Here is an 18,976-nt window from a genome sequence, read left to right on the forward strand (position 1 = left end):
TACCAACTCCATTATGCAAAACACAAACTGCTTTTGCAGAAGCATCATTAGTGTGATCTTGTACTAATTGGGCTTGGGGGATGGCATAATGGTTAAGGTGCTTACCTTAAAGGCACAAGATACAGGGTTTGATTCTCACCCATGGAAGCATGAGTAAGCTTAGAAAAGCCCCTGGAATTGTTGGCCTAGTAATCACCTATGAACCAATAAATAGCAAGACAAACTCATTTATAATATTCACGCTTCAAGCTAGTCTATGTCACTACCAAAAAGTATATGCCCTGAGGCCAAAGACATCCTATATTCTTCCCAAAATACTCCCAACTCCTCCTTCATGGCTGATAGTTTCAGGGAATGGATTCCTGTACTGAAACACTTTCCGTATTCCTGGAAATAAACTGTAAAGCTTTACAAGAGCTACAGTAAAGGATATGAATAAGTTCCTTAAATTAATAAATGATGCACGTATCAATGATTCTTCAAATCTGTGTACATTGGACATTTACCCTTTAAATAAAAAATATTCCATGTGAAGCAGGGATAAAAATTGTGGATTTTTGTTTAACTCAATCTGACATGCATAAACCTAGTTATAATATGTTCTTTTCTAAATCTACTTTGTATAGTACTGGAGCATAATAGGACAGATTCATAAGGTTACCACAAAGTGTCCTCTATGTGCACACTTACTGCAACCTTTCTGAGTGAAGGGACAACGCAAGCATTGCAGTGTTCGTGAATTCAGAAAGTGTACACAATGCATACACTTTGTGGTAACCTTTATAAATCCAGCCTAATGTTTTTTTTGCACCAGTTGCAGTCGAAGGAAATAGCTATGGGACAACATTTGCCCCATCTATACTGATTTATTTATGGGCTAGGTGGAAAATAAGTTTATTTTGAATAGGGGATATAACAGGTATCTCTGCCACATGGGTATATGGCAGAAATACCCAGATGACTGCTGGTTGTTATGGAAAGGTGAAGTTAACAGTCTTAGAGATTTTGTAACATACTTAAACTTAAATGCATTTGGTCTGCCTTTTACGGCCAGACATGACTTCTTCACTTTTAACTTTTTAGATACTTCAATCACAAAACTACTAGATGGATCTCTATGTTCTAATTTGTATAGAAGTCAGTTCAATAAATCCATTGGTAGCAGCTTGTATCTGTCATCTAAAATATGTCATGAACAATAGTCTTAAATTGCAAAATGTATGTGTTAAGGCATTGTGTAGCTCATAACTAATTCATAGGCTAGTCACTTTACTGGGCCATTCTAAGTCTAGGCAATTTCCCTCCCAAAGGTGAGAATCAAACACCTTAACCATTATACCAAACCCCAACCATGATGACTGTAGTTTTGAGAGATAAGCTCAGGATTTGGATAATAGATGTATATCCTGAGGTTACAACGGGTAAGGGTTGGAAGGGTGGCTTAATGGTTAAGGTGTTTGCCTTACAAACACAAGGTGTAGGGTTTGAGTCTCACAAGGGATAATTGGCTAGGCTTAAAATGACTTGCAAGAGCAGTTAGCTTAGTACTAATCTATGAACCTATGAACTATGTAATATGCACACATACATACTCCCTGTTAGGTCAGGGTCAGTCAGTATTTGGGATTACCATACTGACAGTGCATACTCTGCGAATGTGGTTAATTTTATCTTTGTATTACGTGTTGGATAATAGATGTATATCCTGATGTTATAATAAGTAAGATGTAACATGCACACATACATGTTCCCTGTCAGGTCAGGGTCAGTCAGTCTTTGGGATTACCATACTGACAGTGCATACTCTCCAAATGTGGTTATTTTTATCTTTGTATTAGGTGTTCGATAATAGATGTATATCCTGAGGTTATAATAAGTAAGATGTAACATGCACACATACATGTTCCCTGTCAGGTCAGGGCAGTCAGTCTTTGGGATTACCATACTGATAGTGCATAGTCTACGGATGTGGTTATTTTTATCTTTGTATTAGGTGAAGAGTAACCTGACTGTATTACATGTAACTGTTTAATTTGTAGTGAGTTGGTGCTTGTGTAATAGGCAAAAAGGATCTTGTACCCGTCCATGTACCCAGTTAGCAAATAAACAACAAACAGTGTTCAGTATTCAGCAGGACAACATTATTTCAACAGTAATAATGCACAGCATTGTGTCATGTTGTTGATTTACCACAACACGGTGTCGCACTCTTAATGTATCACAGTATTGTGTCATGTTGATGTACCACAATATTGCATCACACTGTTGTTGTATCACAGTATTGTGTCATGCTGTTGAAATATCACAAAATTGTCATGCTATTGTGTCATACAGCTAATGTATTACAACATTGTGTCATGCTGCTGAAATACCATAGCATTGTGTCACACTGTTGTTGTATCACAGTATTGTGTCACACAGTTGATGTATCACAGCATTGTGTCATGTCATGCTGTTGATGTAACACAGTATTGTGTCATACTGTTGATGTACCACAGGATTGTGTCACATTGTTGAAGTATCCCATTATTTTGGAATGCTGTTGATGTATCACAGCATTGAGTCACACTGATGTATCACAGTATTGTTGCATGCTGTTGATATATCACAGCATTGAGTCATACTGTTGATGTATCACAGTATTATGGCATGCTGTTGATATATCACAGCATTGTCACACTGTTGATGTATCACAGTATTGTAGCATGCCGTTGATGTATCACAGTATTGAGTCACACTGTTGATGTATCACAGTATTGTGGCATGCTGTTGATGTATCACAGTATTGTCTCACACCGTTGATGTATCACAGCACTGTGTCACATTGTTGATGTATCACAGTATTGTGGCATGATGTTGATGTATCACAACATTGAGTCACACTGTTGATGTATCACAGGATTGTGTCACATTGTTGATGTATCACAGTATTTTGGCATGCTGTTGAAGTATCATAGCATTGAGCCACACTGTTGATGTATCACAGTATTGTGGCATGCTGTTGATGTATCACAGTATTGTGTCACACCACTGCTTTATCACAGCACTGTGTCACATTGTTGATGTATCACAATATTGTGGCATGCTGTTGATGTATCACAGCACTGAGTCACACTGTTGATGTATCACAGTATTGCGTCACATTGTTGATGTATCACAGTATTGTGGCATATTGCTGATGTATCACAGTATTGAGTCACACTGTTGATGTATTACAGCATTGCGTCACATAGTTGATGTATCACATTATTGTGGCATGCTGTTGATGTATCACAGTATTTTGTCATGCTGCTGCTGTACCACAATATTGTGTCACACTGTTGATGTATTACAGTATTGTGGCATGCTGTTGATGTATCACACCATTGCGTCACACTGTTGATGTATCACAGTATTGTATCATGGTGTGGATGTACCACAACACAAAACTGTGTCATGCCGCTGATGTACCATAACATTTTGTCACACTGTGGATATATCACAGTACTGTATATTTTATCATAATATAGGTACAGTGTAGATTGTAGGTAGTTACTTAAAACACCCTATACAACTAATATTGAGATTTTTATATTTTTTATATATATATATTTTATATATTTAATTGCTATATTAATTGTTTTTTGGTGCCAAAAGTGCTTTAAATACGGAACAATTATTGAGAGCATTGGTTCTGATGAAATCTGGGGTTGACCAGATGAAAGCGCTTAACCATCTGTAACAGAGTCTTGCTCATTGTATTTTATGGTGAAACTTCATTAAACTGAGTTTATCGATTACGCAGTGGAATCATCTTTGTTCGAGTCTGTGGATCTGATCTGGGCTGTTTGAGTGTTTAGATATCACAGTACTGTGTCATGCTGTTGTGTCTTGTTGCTGATGCACCATAACTTGCTGTTTATGCACCACAGCTCATAGTTTTCATAGACTAACTTCTCTGTTGTATGACCACACTTCTAGTTAATTTACTAAAAACAGAATTAAAATATTCAGTGAAAGTACACAGTGGTTTCAGCCTCTGAATTGTTGTATCAGGTACTTTTGCTATTGCATTATTTTTCTTACCAAACTCATCGACTTCAACAGTGACACTCAGATCAAATTTATTGCATTTTCGTTGATCCTCTTTCACTACTTCATTATAAAGGGTCAGAACCTGCAAAATATAAACACAGTGAGCCACCAGACATGTACACAGAAAGAAATGAGTCTGCAATACATAAATACAATGAGCCATCAGACGCACACAGAAATGGATTAGTATGCAAAACATAAACACAATGAGCCATCAGACATGCACACAGAAAGAAATGAACCTGCAAAACATAAACACAGAAGCCATCAGAAATGTAGAAGAAACAAATGAGCCTGCAAAACATAAACCCAGGAGTCATCAGACATGCACACAGAAAGAAATGAACCTGCAAAACACAAACACAGACAGCCATCAGACATGCACACAGAAAGCAATGAGCCTGCAAAAGATAAAAATAGTGAGCCATTAAACATGCACACAAAAAGACATGAACCTGCAAAACATAAACACAGCAAGCCATTAGACTTGTAAACAGAAAGAAATGAGCCTGCAAAACAAACACAGCAAGCCATCAGACATACACACAAAAAGTAACAAACCTGCAAAACATAAACACAGAAAGCCATCAGACATGCACACAGAAAGACATAAGCCTGCAAAACATAAACACAGCGAGTCATCAGACATGCACACCGAAAGACATGAGTCTGCAAAACACAAACACAGTGAGCCATCAGAGATGAGCTGTCAGCACCATTAGGCACCCCATTCAACCAATTAATTTTAAATTAATAAAAGCCTGAGCACCACCTTCATCCCAGCTGAATGGAGGACATCCATTGTCATCCCTCTACACAAAGATGGAGCATCTACTGACCCAGGCAATTATATTTCCATTAGCCTAACTAGCCTGAACTGCAAGGTCATGGAATGCATTATTATGGACTTTATAAACAAAGACATTGGCAACGTCCAAACACTTGACCCCACACAGTTTGTTTTTGTCAAAGGGAGATCATTCCTGTTAAAGTTAGTTGACTTCTTCGAAACAGTCACCAAAGCCATGGACAAGAGGAAGATGGTGCACACCACCTATCTTGACCTAGCCAAAACCTTCCACACTATTCCCCATTCGGGCATAATAGATAAACTCTCCCAGCTAGGCATCAGCTCATATGTTACCAGATGGGTAGCTAACTAGCTCGCTGATAGAACCCACTGAGTCAAAATAGGGGAAGCCACCTCTAGTAGTAGACCTGCAACGAGTGGCATACCCCAAGGATCGGTCTTGGGGCCTCTACTATTTGGGATGTAGTTTTCTGAGGTGCAAGCCAAAAACAATGGTGTGTAGCTGACCAAGTTTGCAGATGACTGCAACCTGGGTGTTGTCTTAAATTCCTCAAGTGTTGTAAACATCCTCCAAGAGGGCCTCACCCAAACTAATGACTGGTGCCAAAAGCATGGTGTCAAACTGAATGCCAAGAAATGCATCATTATTCGCTTTGGGGAAAATGGTGTCCCCACTAATTATCACATTAATAACAATGTACTAAACATGCAATCAGTCATGAGGGGTTTGGGTACCCAGGTTGATAGCAACCTGACTTTTGACCATCATATTGCGTCCTTTGTATGGAAGGCTTTCTACATGGCCCACATCATAAGTAAGGGTATTTCATCCAGGAACAAGGAGGTCATAACATCCCTCTACTCCTCCATTATCAGGCCCATTATTAAGTACAATGCCCCCTTCTGCATGTACCTTGGCAAGCATATGCAGCAGCTGGAGAGACTACAGAGGCTCCTGATTAGGAAAATCCAGGGTCTCAAACACATATCCTATACAGATAGGCTAAAAACCCTGGCCCTCTACAGTCCGCTCAGAGGTGACCTGTGTGTGGCATAAAAGGCCATCTCAGACACTGTCTTGATGAAGTTGCTGCATATCTGTAAGTCAAACTCCATTCATGCAACGCACATGCAAGATCTCGACCTGGTCTGTGATATAAACAGAACTTGTTGGCGGGTTAGATTTGTGTCCCAAAGACTTCCCCATCTGTGGAATAGACTCCTTCTCTATGTCAAGTAGAGTATCTCACTAGCCTGTTTTAAGAGAAACATGGACAACTGGATAGGAATCAGAAAATAAACCCATGGGATCCCACCTGTGCCTCTGCAGGACAGGGGAAACAGGTGCTGACTTTGTGGGAACATGGACAAAATTCTTGGCTAAGCTTATAAGGGCCTCCGGGCCAATAGCCTAGTATCATCCTATGAACCTATAAACCTATGAAAACAATAAATCTGCAAAACATAAAAGTAGTGAGCCATCAGACATGCAGACAGAAAGAATTGAGCCTACAAAACATAAACACAGTGAGCCATCAGACATGCACTTAGAAAGCAATTAACCTTAATAACAAAAGTAAAGAAACAACCAAAAGACTAGTAACCCAGTAGAATCCAGAAGTATTTTATTCACTTTCTGACGTCTCAGCTGGAATGCCTTCAAAGGAGAAGACACACCCAAAAAACATTCCATATAAATAGCACAATCAATTATTCAATAAAAATTTGATTAAAGAAAATCACTAGCACTCAAGTGTGGGGTCATTTATTGCACTGTTGTGAATATTTTGCTACTTGTGTATCTCTGCTACCTTTAAACTAAAACAAAAAAAGAAAAAAAAAAAAAATCTTGCTTTTTTTCCCACTTTCTGAAATTTAAGAAAGTTCAGTTACAGAGTTGCTGTTCTGAACTGTTTGTAAGTTTCTTGGAGGCCAATGCTTGCTTGGGCTAAAGGGAAGTCTCTGTGTTCACCAGTGGCAGTGGTTAACACTGAACAGCCTGCCTGTCCCTGTAGGAATGGTTACTGCCTAGAAGCTGTAGTTTTATTGGCCATTTTGAGTCAATACTAAACTCCTTGATCTCTCGCTCTTAAAACCCTGCAACCCTGTTTTAGCGTGGTCTTGCGCACAGAGCAGCGTCGGGCAGCGCCGCTTAAACAGGTTTAAACTATTCCCGGCTCCACAAAGTCTGCTCTTCACTTTTTCTATTAGAACTGCTCTAAATCTCTAATTAAGTACTCTGTTTTCATTCTAAAGCCCTGCACTTGCTCGTATAAGTAATCCCATAGGTAAACACAAACTAAAACACTACATCCTCTTATACTTCTTCTAAGCACTTGCTCCCTATTGGTTCTTTCTGATCAGTCAATAAGTAGTTCCCTATATTATTCAGGCATGTCCAAAAATCAGTTTTGGGTTTACTCTCCAGTCCGGCTGGGGAATCTGGGAATTTTGAGGCAATGTTACAACTGCCTTATGTATACAGATCACCCTCTCCTCCTCCCAACAAGCTCAAATATATGTGACAGATGCAACTATATAGCCAAACTGGAGGCTAACCTCTCTTAACCCAGTACTGGCACAGCCTGTCAGGAGGAGAAGGTAACCACACACACCACAAATCCAGTCTCACATAGACCTATCGCATCAGCAAACCAAAGACATAAACACACAAAAACATACTCAAAGGCTCTAAATAAAAATCTGCCTAAGCAGCAGAGACCTCCAAAGCAGACATCCAAGCAACACCTACCACGAAACAATATCCATGTAGCACATAGCTCACAAAGTCAGTGTGCCACACAGTCACAGCCCTTAAGGCTAAACAGCACACCTAATACACTTGTAATAGGTGACTCTATTGTCAGACACACTGATGTCCCACTCACCAGGATGAACAAGGAGAAGGTCACTGTAAGCTGCCTGTCGGGTGCCAGGATCCGCCACATAACACAAGCACTCAGGTCACTCCAAATCAAGTACAAGTATGACTCCATCATTGTCCATGCTGGTGTGAATGACCTGAGACGTACCTCCCTGGACTACATGAAAAAAGACATACAGGAGCTCTTTGATCATGTAGCCCAGGCCGGTATGACCCTGACCTTGAGTAGCATCTTACCCTCACTAAGAATGATGCCACAGTATAAAGACAAAATGATCAATTTTAACAATTGGCTAAAGTATTGGTGTCATTCAAAGGGGCGGCCACGGTGGTGCAGTGGTTAGCATTGCCACCTCACAGCAAGAGGTTCTCCGGTTCGATCCTCGGCTGGGGTGCCTTCTGTGCGGAGTCTGCATGTCCTCCCTGTGGTCGCGTGGGTTTCCTCCGGGTGCTCCGGTTTCCTCCCACATCCCAAAGACATGCTGCAGGTGGATTGGACACTCTAAATTGGCCCTAGGTGTGCGTGTGTGTGTGCCTTCTATGGAAGGTTAGGTGCCGGGCTGGCAACTCGACACTGTAAAACTCCACTGCCAATCAATGTGCGGACATGGTGATCCGCTGTGGCGACCCCTAACCGGGAAAAAGCCGAAAGAAGAAGAATTGGTGTCATTCAAAGGGGATCCAGTGTCTGTCAGCCTGGGATGACATGCTCGACAAGCCACTTTGCTTCGCTAGGGACGGCTTGCACCTGTCACCCCTGGGTTTTCAAATACTGGCACAGGCTCTTGCCTCCCCCATAGTGCCTTTTTTAGGCAAGGCTCAAAAGACAAACCCACCCCCATAGACAACACAAAGAAAAAAAAACTAAGGGTAATGCTGCTCAACGCCAGAAGTCTAAACCTCAAGATGCACGCACTCAAGACTCTCCTCAGTATGGAGAATATTGATATATGTGCAGTAACAGAAACCTGGTTCAAGACTCCCAAGAGCACCCCAGCAATAACAGGCTATACTTCATACCATGCTTTCCGGTCCCAAAACTTGGACTGAACCACAAAAGGAGGGGGGATATCCATATTTATCAAAGATACCCACACTTCCAGGTTAGTGGCACTGCACAAAGCATCGGAGACCATCCATGGGCAACTAACAGTGGGCAAAACTGCCTTTCAGTTTGTAGCCTGCTACAGACCACCCTCCCAAACACAAGAACCTCACTCGACTTTCCTGAGAACACTGGAGTATATGAAGGTCTCTCCAAACACTATTATATTGGGTGACTTCAACTATCCAAACATCGATTGGGAAAACTACTCAAGCCCAAACACCCTCACCCAATGGTTCCTAGAATTTATAAACTCAAATGTTATGGAACAACTGATCACCACTCCCACAAGAGGGGAAAACATACTGGATCTGGTCATCACCAACATGGGGTCTCTATGTTCCACACCAGAGGTATACCCCTCATTGGTCAGATCAGACCATAAACAAATCTCACTGGACATCCATATTCCATCCCCACCCCTAGCCAAAGAAACCACGGTGAAGAACGTCTCAAAAGCAAACTTCACACTTCTCAAAACTGAGGTGGAACACTTCAAAGCCCCCGGGCCTGTGGAAAATACGGCCCAAAATGCAGAATCCTTTACAAAAGCATTCTATGGATACCTACAGGAATGCATGGAGCATGCTATCCCAAATAAAACCAAGACTCACTCCTCCAAAGGCAGGAGATCTGTCTGGTGGACCCCTGTCCATAAATAAGCTATACAACAGAAGGAGAAAGCTATTACAAGACAGAGCAAAATCCCAAAAAGGGAAGGCGTCACTGATCAGTACTAGCAAGAAACTATGATCCCTCATAAAATCATCTAAGGCCAGCTTCGAAAGAAAAATTGCACAAGACACTAAAGATTATCACAAGGCCTTCTTTAGTTATGTCAGAAACCTGGGAGGCAACTCCCAGATATGCTCTGAGTTAGTGCAAAATGACATAAAATACACTGAACCCACAGACATTGCCAACATCCTGGCAGAAAGGTTCAGTGCAAATTCCCCCCCCCCTTCCCCCCAAAAGAGCAAATGTCTATCCCAACAGAGTGTAGACTTCCTGAGATCACAGATGCACAGGTGAGAGCTGCCCTCTCCAAAGCAAAAAACACAGCATCAATGGGATCAGACAGTGTCCCGAGCTGCGTCTTACACGAGCTCCAAGAAGAACTAAACCCTCATATAAAGTCACTGTTCAATCTCAGCCTTACTACAGGATATGTTCCCAAGGAATGGTGTACAGCAACAGGGGTCCCACTCCACAAAGGTGGTGCCACAACAGACCCCGAAAACTATCGCCCTAAAAGCCTGACTAGCCTGATCTGCAAAGCTATGGTGCGTATCATCATGGAAATCATAAACAAAGACATTGGGAACCTCCAGACACTGGATCCTACTCAATTTGGCTTCATTAAGGGCAGATCTTGCCTCTTGAACCTGGTCAACTTCTTTGAAATAGTTACCAAAGCCATAGATAAAGGGAAGGTAGTCCACACAACCTACCTGGACCTTGCAAAAGCCTTCGACACAATACCTCACTCTGACATCATAAATAAGCTCACCAGCTTAAATATCAACCCCTATGTCACAAGATGGGTTGCAAACTGGCTCAGGGATAGAACCCACATGGTCAGAATAGCAGGTGCCATGTCAGACTCTAAACCAGTTATAAGTGGTGTCCCACAAGGCTCAGTCCTGGGACCTCTCTTGTTCGGTATATATTTCTCCGAGGTACAGGCTAACACGGGTGGACTATGGCTGACCAAGTTTGCAGATGACTGCAAACTGGGTGCTGTAATTGACTCTCCGACTGACACAAGCATCCTCCAAAAGGGTCTCACAGAGATGGATAACTGGTGCCAGAGCCATGGCCTAAAGCTAAATGCCAAAAAGTGCATAGTCATCCCCTTTGGGAAAAAACAAAGTGCCCACAAATTACCACATAGGTGGTAATCCATTAAGTATGGAAGAAGTAATTAGGGACTTGGGGACCCAAGTAGATAGCAATCTCTCCTTTGACAATCACGTTGCCAAAGTGGTTAGAAAGACCTTCTATATAGCCCACCTTATCATGAAAGGGTTCACATCTAGATCAAAAGAGATCATAGTGCCCCTCTACTCATCACTTATCAGGCTCATAATTGAGTACAATGCCCCGTTTGGGATGTACCTTACCCAACACCTTCAGCAACTGGAAAGACGCCAAATGTATCTCACCAAGAAGATCAAGGGGCTCAAACAGATGCCCTATGCAGTTCGGCTAGAGAAACTCCAGCTCTACTCAGTTGCTTACCACCTACTAAGAGGCAGTCTGTGCCTGACGTATAAAGCCATGTCCAACCCAGAATTAATGGACATGCTTCACCTCAGGAAATCCAAATCCCTTAGAGCTACATGCACCAGGGACTTGAACCTCAGCACAGAAATAAATATGACATGTTGGAGGGACAGATTCATATCCCAGAGGCTCCCCTCACTCTGGAACAAAATCCCAATCCATGTTAGGCAGAGCCCCTCATTGACCCTCCTCAAGAGAAATCTTGACGAGTGGATGGGAGATCGTAAGTTTACTCCTGGGATCTCTTCTGTGTCCCTGCTTAACAGAGGTACAGTAAACTAACCTTAAAAGGGCTAACTTCTGTGACCTACTATACAGAGGCACAGTCAACAAATCTAAAAGGGTGGCGAAAGCCAAACACACTCTGGCTAGGCTTATAAATGCCCTAGGGCAGATAGCCTAGCATCAACCTATGAACCTATGAACCTATAAGCCTAGTTAAAGGAGGACTCTCCAAATAAGTTCAGAATTCATACCCTTAGGTATAAGAGAATCAATGTTAAGGATATAGATGGCTTCTTTATATAAAAGTTTATCCTTAAAATAAGTGTCAGTAAATTCACAATTATTACTATCCACTTTTTCTAAAATGGTGCCTTGTAAACCCACAGATGAACCCTGATGTGCTTGGTGAAAATGAACTGCCACAGAACTACTTTCTTTAAAGTTTACTATATCTCTTATATGCTCAAGAAGTCTTACTTTAAAAGAGACAAAGTAAGACTTCTTGAGCATATAAGAGACCATTTTTTGGGATTCAATGTTTCTGGCACCAGCCATTTGTTTGGGTGAGACCCTCTTGGAGGATGTATACATCACTAGGGGAATTGATGACAGTGCCCAGCTTCCAGTCATCTGCAAATGTGGTCAGCCATAGCCCACTGGGTTTGGCTTGTACCTCAGAAAAGTATGGGAGGGTGGCCTAATGGTTAAGGTGTTTGCCTTACAAACACAAGGTACAGGGTTTGAATCTCACAGGGGATAATTGGCTAGGCTTAAAATGGCTTGCAAGGGCAGTTAGCCTAGTACTAATCTATGAACCTATGAACAACATAGGCTCGAAGAGCAATCGCTGGGGTACAATGCTCATTATAGGTCTACTGCTTCAGGTGGCTTCTCCTGTATTGACTAGGTAGGTTCTAAAACTGAGCCAGTTTGCTACCCATAAGGTGACATACAAATTGATAACTAGTTGAGAGAGTTTATCTATTATATCTGAGTGGGTATAATATGATGTCCATCAGACATGAACATAGAAAGAAACAAGCCTGAAAAAACTTAACCAAAGCAAGCCATCAGACAGGCACACAGAAATAAATGAGCCTGCAAATATAAACACGGCAAGCCATCAGACAGGCACACAGAAATAAATGAGCCTGCAAAATATAAACACAGCAAGCCATCAGACAGGCACACAGAAATAAATGAGTCTGCAAAATATAAACACAGCAAGCCATCAGACAGGCACACAGAAATAAACAAGCCTGCAAAATATAAACACAGCAAACCATTAGACATGTACACAGAAAGCAATGAGCCTACAAAACATAAACACAATGAGCCATCAGATATGCACACAGAAAGAAATGAGCCTGCAATACATAAACACAACGAGCCATCAGACATGTTCACAGAAAGAAATGAGCCTGCAAAATATAAACACAGTGAGCCATCAGTCAGGCACACAAAAAAGCAATGAGCTTGCAAAACAAATACAGTGAGCCATCAATCATCAGACACACACACAGAAAGAAATGAGCCTGCAAAGCATAAGCACATTAACCCATCAGACATGGACACAGAAAGAAGTGAGCCTGCAAAACATAAACACAGAGAGCCATCAGACACACACAGAAAGCAATGGGTCTGAAAAACATAAACACAGCGACCCATCAGACATTTTTTATTTATTTTATTTATTTTTATTTATTTACATTTGTTGACCAGGAGAGTCTGACTGGACACAGGTCCATTTTCAGTGGAGGCCCAGGGAAAAAAGCTCCAAATTGTTACTGACATTATACAGTTTGAGAAAAATAGCATTTAAAAATTATAGACATTGTTCCAGCTGTAAAACATAATGCAAGGTTAAAACATAGTGACAGATGTTGAACATAGTTACAGATGTAGAACATAATTCATCAGTGGACAACTGAATCAGTTTTGTTTGTGAGGTACATAACATATATTAACACTTGTACATATACACACAGAAAGCAATGAGCCTGCCAAAGATAAACAGAGTGAGCCATCAGACATGGACACAGAAAGAAATGTGCCTGCAAAACATAAACACAGCAAGCCATTAGATTCGTAAACAGCAAGAAATGAGACTGCAAGACAAACACAGCAAGCCATCAGACATGCACACAGAAAGTAATAAACCTGCAAATCATAAACACAGCAAGCCATCAGACATACACACAGAAAGAAATGAGCGTGCAAGATATAAACACAGCAAATCATCAGACATACACACAGAAAGGAATAAGCCTGCAAAACATAACACAGTGACCCATCAGACATGCACACAGGAAGAAATGAGCCTGCAAAACATAAACACAGCAAGCCATCAGCCGTGCACACAGAAAGAAATTAACCTAAATATCGAGCCTGAAGACTTTAACTCTGCAAACCATCAGACATGCACACAGAAAGCAATTAACCTTAATAAAGACCTTGCAAAACATAAACACTGAGAGCCATCAGACATGCACACAGAAAGCAACGAGCCTGCAAAACATAAAAGTGGCAAGCAATCAGACAAACACACAGAAGGTAATTAACCTAAATAACAAGCATGTAAAATGTAAACACAGTGAGCCATCAGACATGCACACAGAAAAGAGTGAACCTAAATAACAAGCTTGCACAATGTAAACACACTGAGCCATGAGACATGCACACAGAAAGCAATGAGCCTGCAAAACATAAACGTAGCATGCAATCAGACAAACACACAGAAAGTAATTAATCTAAATAACAAGCCTGCAAAATGTAAACACAGTGAGCCATCAGACATGCACACAGCAAACAAAGGGCCTGAAAAACATAAATACAGTGAGTTATCAGACTTGGACGCAGAAAGCAAGTAACTTAAAAAATGTGCCTGCAAAATATAAACACTGCAAACCATCAGACATACACACAGAAAGGAATGAGGCTGCAAAACATAAACACAATCAGCAAAAAGACATGCACACAGAAAGAAATTAACCTATCGAGTATGAAAAGTTAACCTCTGCAAACCATCAGACATACACACAGAAAGCAATTAACCACAATAATGACACTGCAAAATGTAAACACTACAAACCATCAGACGTACACACACAAAGCAAGCCTGCAAAGCATAAACCCAGTGAGCGATCAGAGATGCCCACAGAAAGAAATGAGCCTGCAAAACATAAGCGCAGTGAGCCATCAGACAGGCACAGAGAAATGAGCCTGCAAAATATAAACACAGTAAGCCATTAGACATGCATACAGAAAACAATTAACCTAAATAACAAGCCTGCAAAACATAAACACAGCAAACCATGAGACATGCACACAGAAAGTAATAAGCCTGCAAAACAAACACAGTGAGCAATCAGATATACACATAGAAAAAAATAAACCACAATAATGACACTGCAAAATGTAAACACTGCAAGCCATCAGACATACACAGAGAAAGACATGAGCCTGCAAAACATAAACACAGCAAACCATCAGACGTGGACACGGAAAGAAATGAGTGTGCAAAACACAAACACAGTGAGCCATCAGACATGCACACAGAAAGCAATAAATCTGCAAAATATTAACACAGTGAGCCATCACATATGCACACAGAAAACAAAGAGTGTGCAAAAAATAAACATCAGACATACACACAGAAAGAACTGAGTCTGCAAAACAAACACAGTGAGCCATCAGACACACATGCAGAAAGCAATTAACCCTAATAATGATCCTGCAAAATGTAAACACTGCAAATCATCAGACATAGGTTCATAGGTACATAGTTGTTTACCAGGCTAACAACTACAAGGGCCTTTTTAAGCCTAGCCATGCATCCCAAATCTCTGACAAGTTCTGATACCCTTGATAAGTGTAAGCAGGGGCTTGGAAGATGAACCATTTACAAGCTAGGGCCTGGGAGCTGCACCACTTACAGGTTGCCTGTGTCCATTAGAGACATACGTGCTAAACCAGAGATTAATTTCCTGTTCCCCATCCAATTGTCCAAGTTGCACTTGCATTGGGTCAAGGAGGAACTCTGCTTTACAAGGATCAGGAGCCTGTTCCAGAGACAGAGTAATCTCTAGGATACATACCTGTCTCTCCAGCAGGTCCTATTTATATCACAGGCATGGCTTAAGTCTTTAGATCAGGTGATTATGCTGCTGTTTGTTTTGCAGATGTGCAGGAAGTCCACCAGAGTGGAGTTTCACAGTGCCCTGTAACTCAGGCATAGATCTCCCCTCAAAAGCCTGTAGGAGATAGAATACAGGGATAGAGTCTTGAGGTAGTCTGAACTGGTCGTTTTACTTAAGCCCTGCATTTTTTTAGTAAGAAAGTTATGTGAATGTTCCAGTTGTTGGTCAGGCCTGGTTAGCTACATACCAAAGGGGGCATTGTACTCAATGATAGGTCTGATGAATGCAGAATACAATGGAACAATGACTTCCTTAGACTTAGATCCCATATCTTTGTTTATAAGTTGCGCAACATAGAATGATTTACTTACCACTGAAGACACATGATGATCAAAGGCTAGATTACTATCTATGTATATCCCTACGTCCCTGATTAATGGGTGAACTCTAAGGGGTGTGTTGTCACTAAGATAGTTACCAGGTGTGGGTGACTTCCTGAAGGATACTATTATGAATTTCTTGGCATTTAGTTTTAGTCCATGGCTCTGACACCAGTTGTTTGTTTGTGTCAGCCCCTCCTGGAGAGCATTTGTGTCAGTGTGAGATTCAATGACGACTTCTAATTTGTAATCATCTGTAAATTTAGTCAGCCAGAGACAACTGACATTGGCCTTGACTTCTGAGAACTAAATTCCAAAAAAGGAGCTGTCCATGGACTGATCCCTGAGGGACTCCACTTCTGACTGACCTTGTAGAGGTGGACTCCAGAATTCTACCTTCCTGGGTCCTGCCTGTGAGCCAGTTGGCTATTCACTGGGTGACATATTAGTTTGCACCTAACCTCTTGAGTTTGTCAACAATGCCTGAGTGAGGTATTGTGTCAAATAACTTGGTGAGGTCAAGGTAGGCAGTGTGAACCATTTTACCCTCATCCATTGCTTTGGTGACCTTCTCAAAGAAGTCTACCAGGTTCAGTAGGCATGAACTGCCCCTGATGTAACCAAACTGGGTTGGGTCCAGTGTCTGGAGGTTTACTATATCTCTATTGATCATCTCAATGATAATTCTTCCCATGGATTTACACACAGACTAGTGAGACTTATGGCTCTATAGATGGCCCATCTTTATGCAGGGGATGACTGTTGCTGCTCTACATTCATGAGGTGTGAAGTCTGTTTGGAGGCTATAGTTAAATAGCAATTCCAAAGGTCCTGATAAGTCATGTTTCATGCTATTTAGAAGGCATCCTGGGATATTGTCTGGGCCCAATGATGCAGTGTTCTTGGCCTTAGAGAGAGCATTAAGGACCTGTTCCCTAGTGATAGCAAGGGGCGTTATATTTGAAGGTATTTCCTGAGGGAAAGTTGAGGGGGGGTGGTAAAGTTGGTGCTAAATTTATTGTCCATTAGGTTTATATATGTGTTGGCTCAGTATAGGTGGCTCCATTTACAATGAGCTCTGCACAGAATTGTGAATTGCCTTGGAGGCTGTGGACATAGCTAAAGAATGCCTTGTGGTTGTCCTTGGCCTGAGAGGCTAAATTCACCTCAAATTTGGCTTTGGTAGACTTTATTTGTCCTCTGAGATGTTTGTTTAGTTTGATGAGAGCACTTTTTTCTTGCTGTGTGCTGCACCTCCTAATTTTTGCCATGATTTTCTTCCTCCTGTTATAGAAACTATTGATTATGTGATTTCACCAGGGTGGCTTGTTTATTGAGTTAGTTCTGTACTTCTTCATGGTGGGCACAGCTGTTTCTATGCAGCTATTAACATGCTTGTACAGGGTTTCTGTGAACAGTTCTGCATAGGCAGCAGTGTTCTCAAGGTTTATGGGGGAATGAAATTTTGTCAGGTCCTCACTTAATAGCAGGAGGTTAGCCTTAGAGTAGTTCCTGAATATTCCAGGTTTAGCTGGGAGTCCAGGTTTAACTTGTACTTCAAAGGAGACCATTTTGTGGTCTGACCTTACCAGGAAAGACATTACAGTAGGGGGCTTGCAGCACTTTCCCATATTAGTGAGGACCAGATCCAGTATGGCTGCACCCCTGGTTGGTCTGTATTGACTATCTGGTTCAGGGAGTTTGTTTTTACAAAATCCAGGAATCTCTGTGCCTGCACATTTTATGTCATATAAGATTCCCAGTTAATACTGGGGTAATTAAAGTCATCCATGAATATGGTATTGGGTTAGATGGTTAGCTTTTCTAATAAGTTTAAATTTGTGGTATGTGTTTCCTGGGTCATAGAGGGGACCTATAGCTAGTAAGGAAGTGATATTGGATTTTGCCTTTGATGATTTGAACATGGAGCAGCTCAAGTGCATTGTCCTGTTTGACCAGCCTTGAGGTATAGTTATTTTTGATGTAAATAGAGACAGCTCCACCTTTAGTCCCTGTCTGTGTAGTAGCTGGTCTAAATGTGTGGAAAGCATTATAACCTTGCAGTGTTGGTTTGCTCTCCATGGCTTTAAACCATGTCTCAGAGACTGCACAGACATCAGCATTTTCTAGGGTGAAGTGAGCTTCTAGGGAGTGGAATTTTTTGTTTAGACTCCTATCATTGAGCAGTAATACCTTTAGATTTTCTCGGTTTTGATTTGTTATGTCAGAAGTACTTTCAGTTTGGCATTGCCTAAAAAAGGAGGTTACTAGGCTATTGGCCCTAGTGCCTTTATAAGCCTAGCCATGTTATACCCTTGTTCCCTTACTAACCACGTTGTATGGTCTATATTTGTAGCACAAGTCTATGATCAGCACTGACCACCCTTATCCAAGAGGGACACAGGTGACACCTCCCGGGGTGAATTTATGGTCTCCCATCCAGTTGTCTAAGTTACGCTTAAATAGGGTCACTGAGGAGTTCTGTTTTATGTGAATAGGGAGTTTTTTTCAGAGGAATAATATACACACACAAAGCAATGAGCCTTCAAAATGTAAACAGTGAGACATGCATTAGCAGTGTACTTGCAAACATTTATACATAAAGCAATGGCTTAATAGCAAGCCTTCAGACATACACACAGCAAAGCATGCATTAACTGTGCGCCTGCAGACACAAACACAGAAAACAGTACACTTACATTGAGCCCGAAAAGATACACACAGCAGGTAGCACAATGTGTTACATAAAGGTGTGGTAACTGGCAATGTGCAAGGAGGGGGATAATGCAGTACGGCTGTGCCAGCAGGAAAATAGCACAGTATGCATCACATGAAAATGACTGCATAATGATATGCAAATGAATGCCAGTATGCTAATGAGATCCACCACAGATGCAGATTATGACATCACACTTACTGGCATGGTTCAGAAACATGCAGACTTGATGAGATGAACCATGGTCATTAGCTTTTCACAACACATAATTTTTCAGCATATAGGGGTACTGTTGGCTCTAATCTGCTAGGAGTAGCACCTGCCACAGTTGGCCAGGATACACTAGTGGCTGCCTT

General features: G+C 41.4%; 1 protein-coding gene across 1 annotated transcript in view; it reads right to left on the reverse strand.

The window, feature by feature from the left end:
• The window catches only part of LOC122812305 (venom factor-like), a 1,464,680-nt gene that overhangs the window by 503,313 nt on the left and 942,391 nt on the right, over positions 1-18,976 (reverse strand). Inside the window, exon 25 of the mRNA XM_044084707.1 lies at positions 4,066-4,156. Coding sequence (XP_043940642.1) covers positions 4,066-4,156 — 91 coding nt within the window. The remainder of the gene's footprint in view (positions 1-4,065; positions 4,157-18,976) is intronic.

The sequence above is a fragment of the Protopterus annectens genome, chromosome 9.part0 (genome assembly GCF_019279795.1).
Source record: "Protopterus annectens isolate FY-2018-M chromosome 9.part0, PAN1.0, whole genome shotgun sequence".
Taxonomy (NCBI): Eukaryota; Metazoa; Chordata; order Ceratodontiformes; family Protopteridae; genus Protopterus; species Protopterus annectens.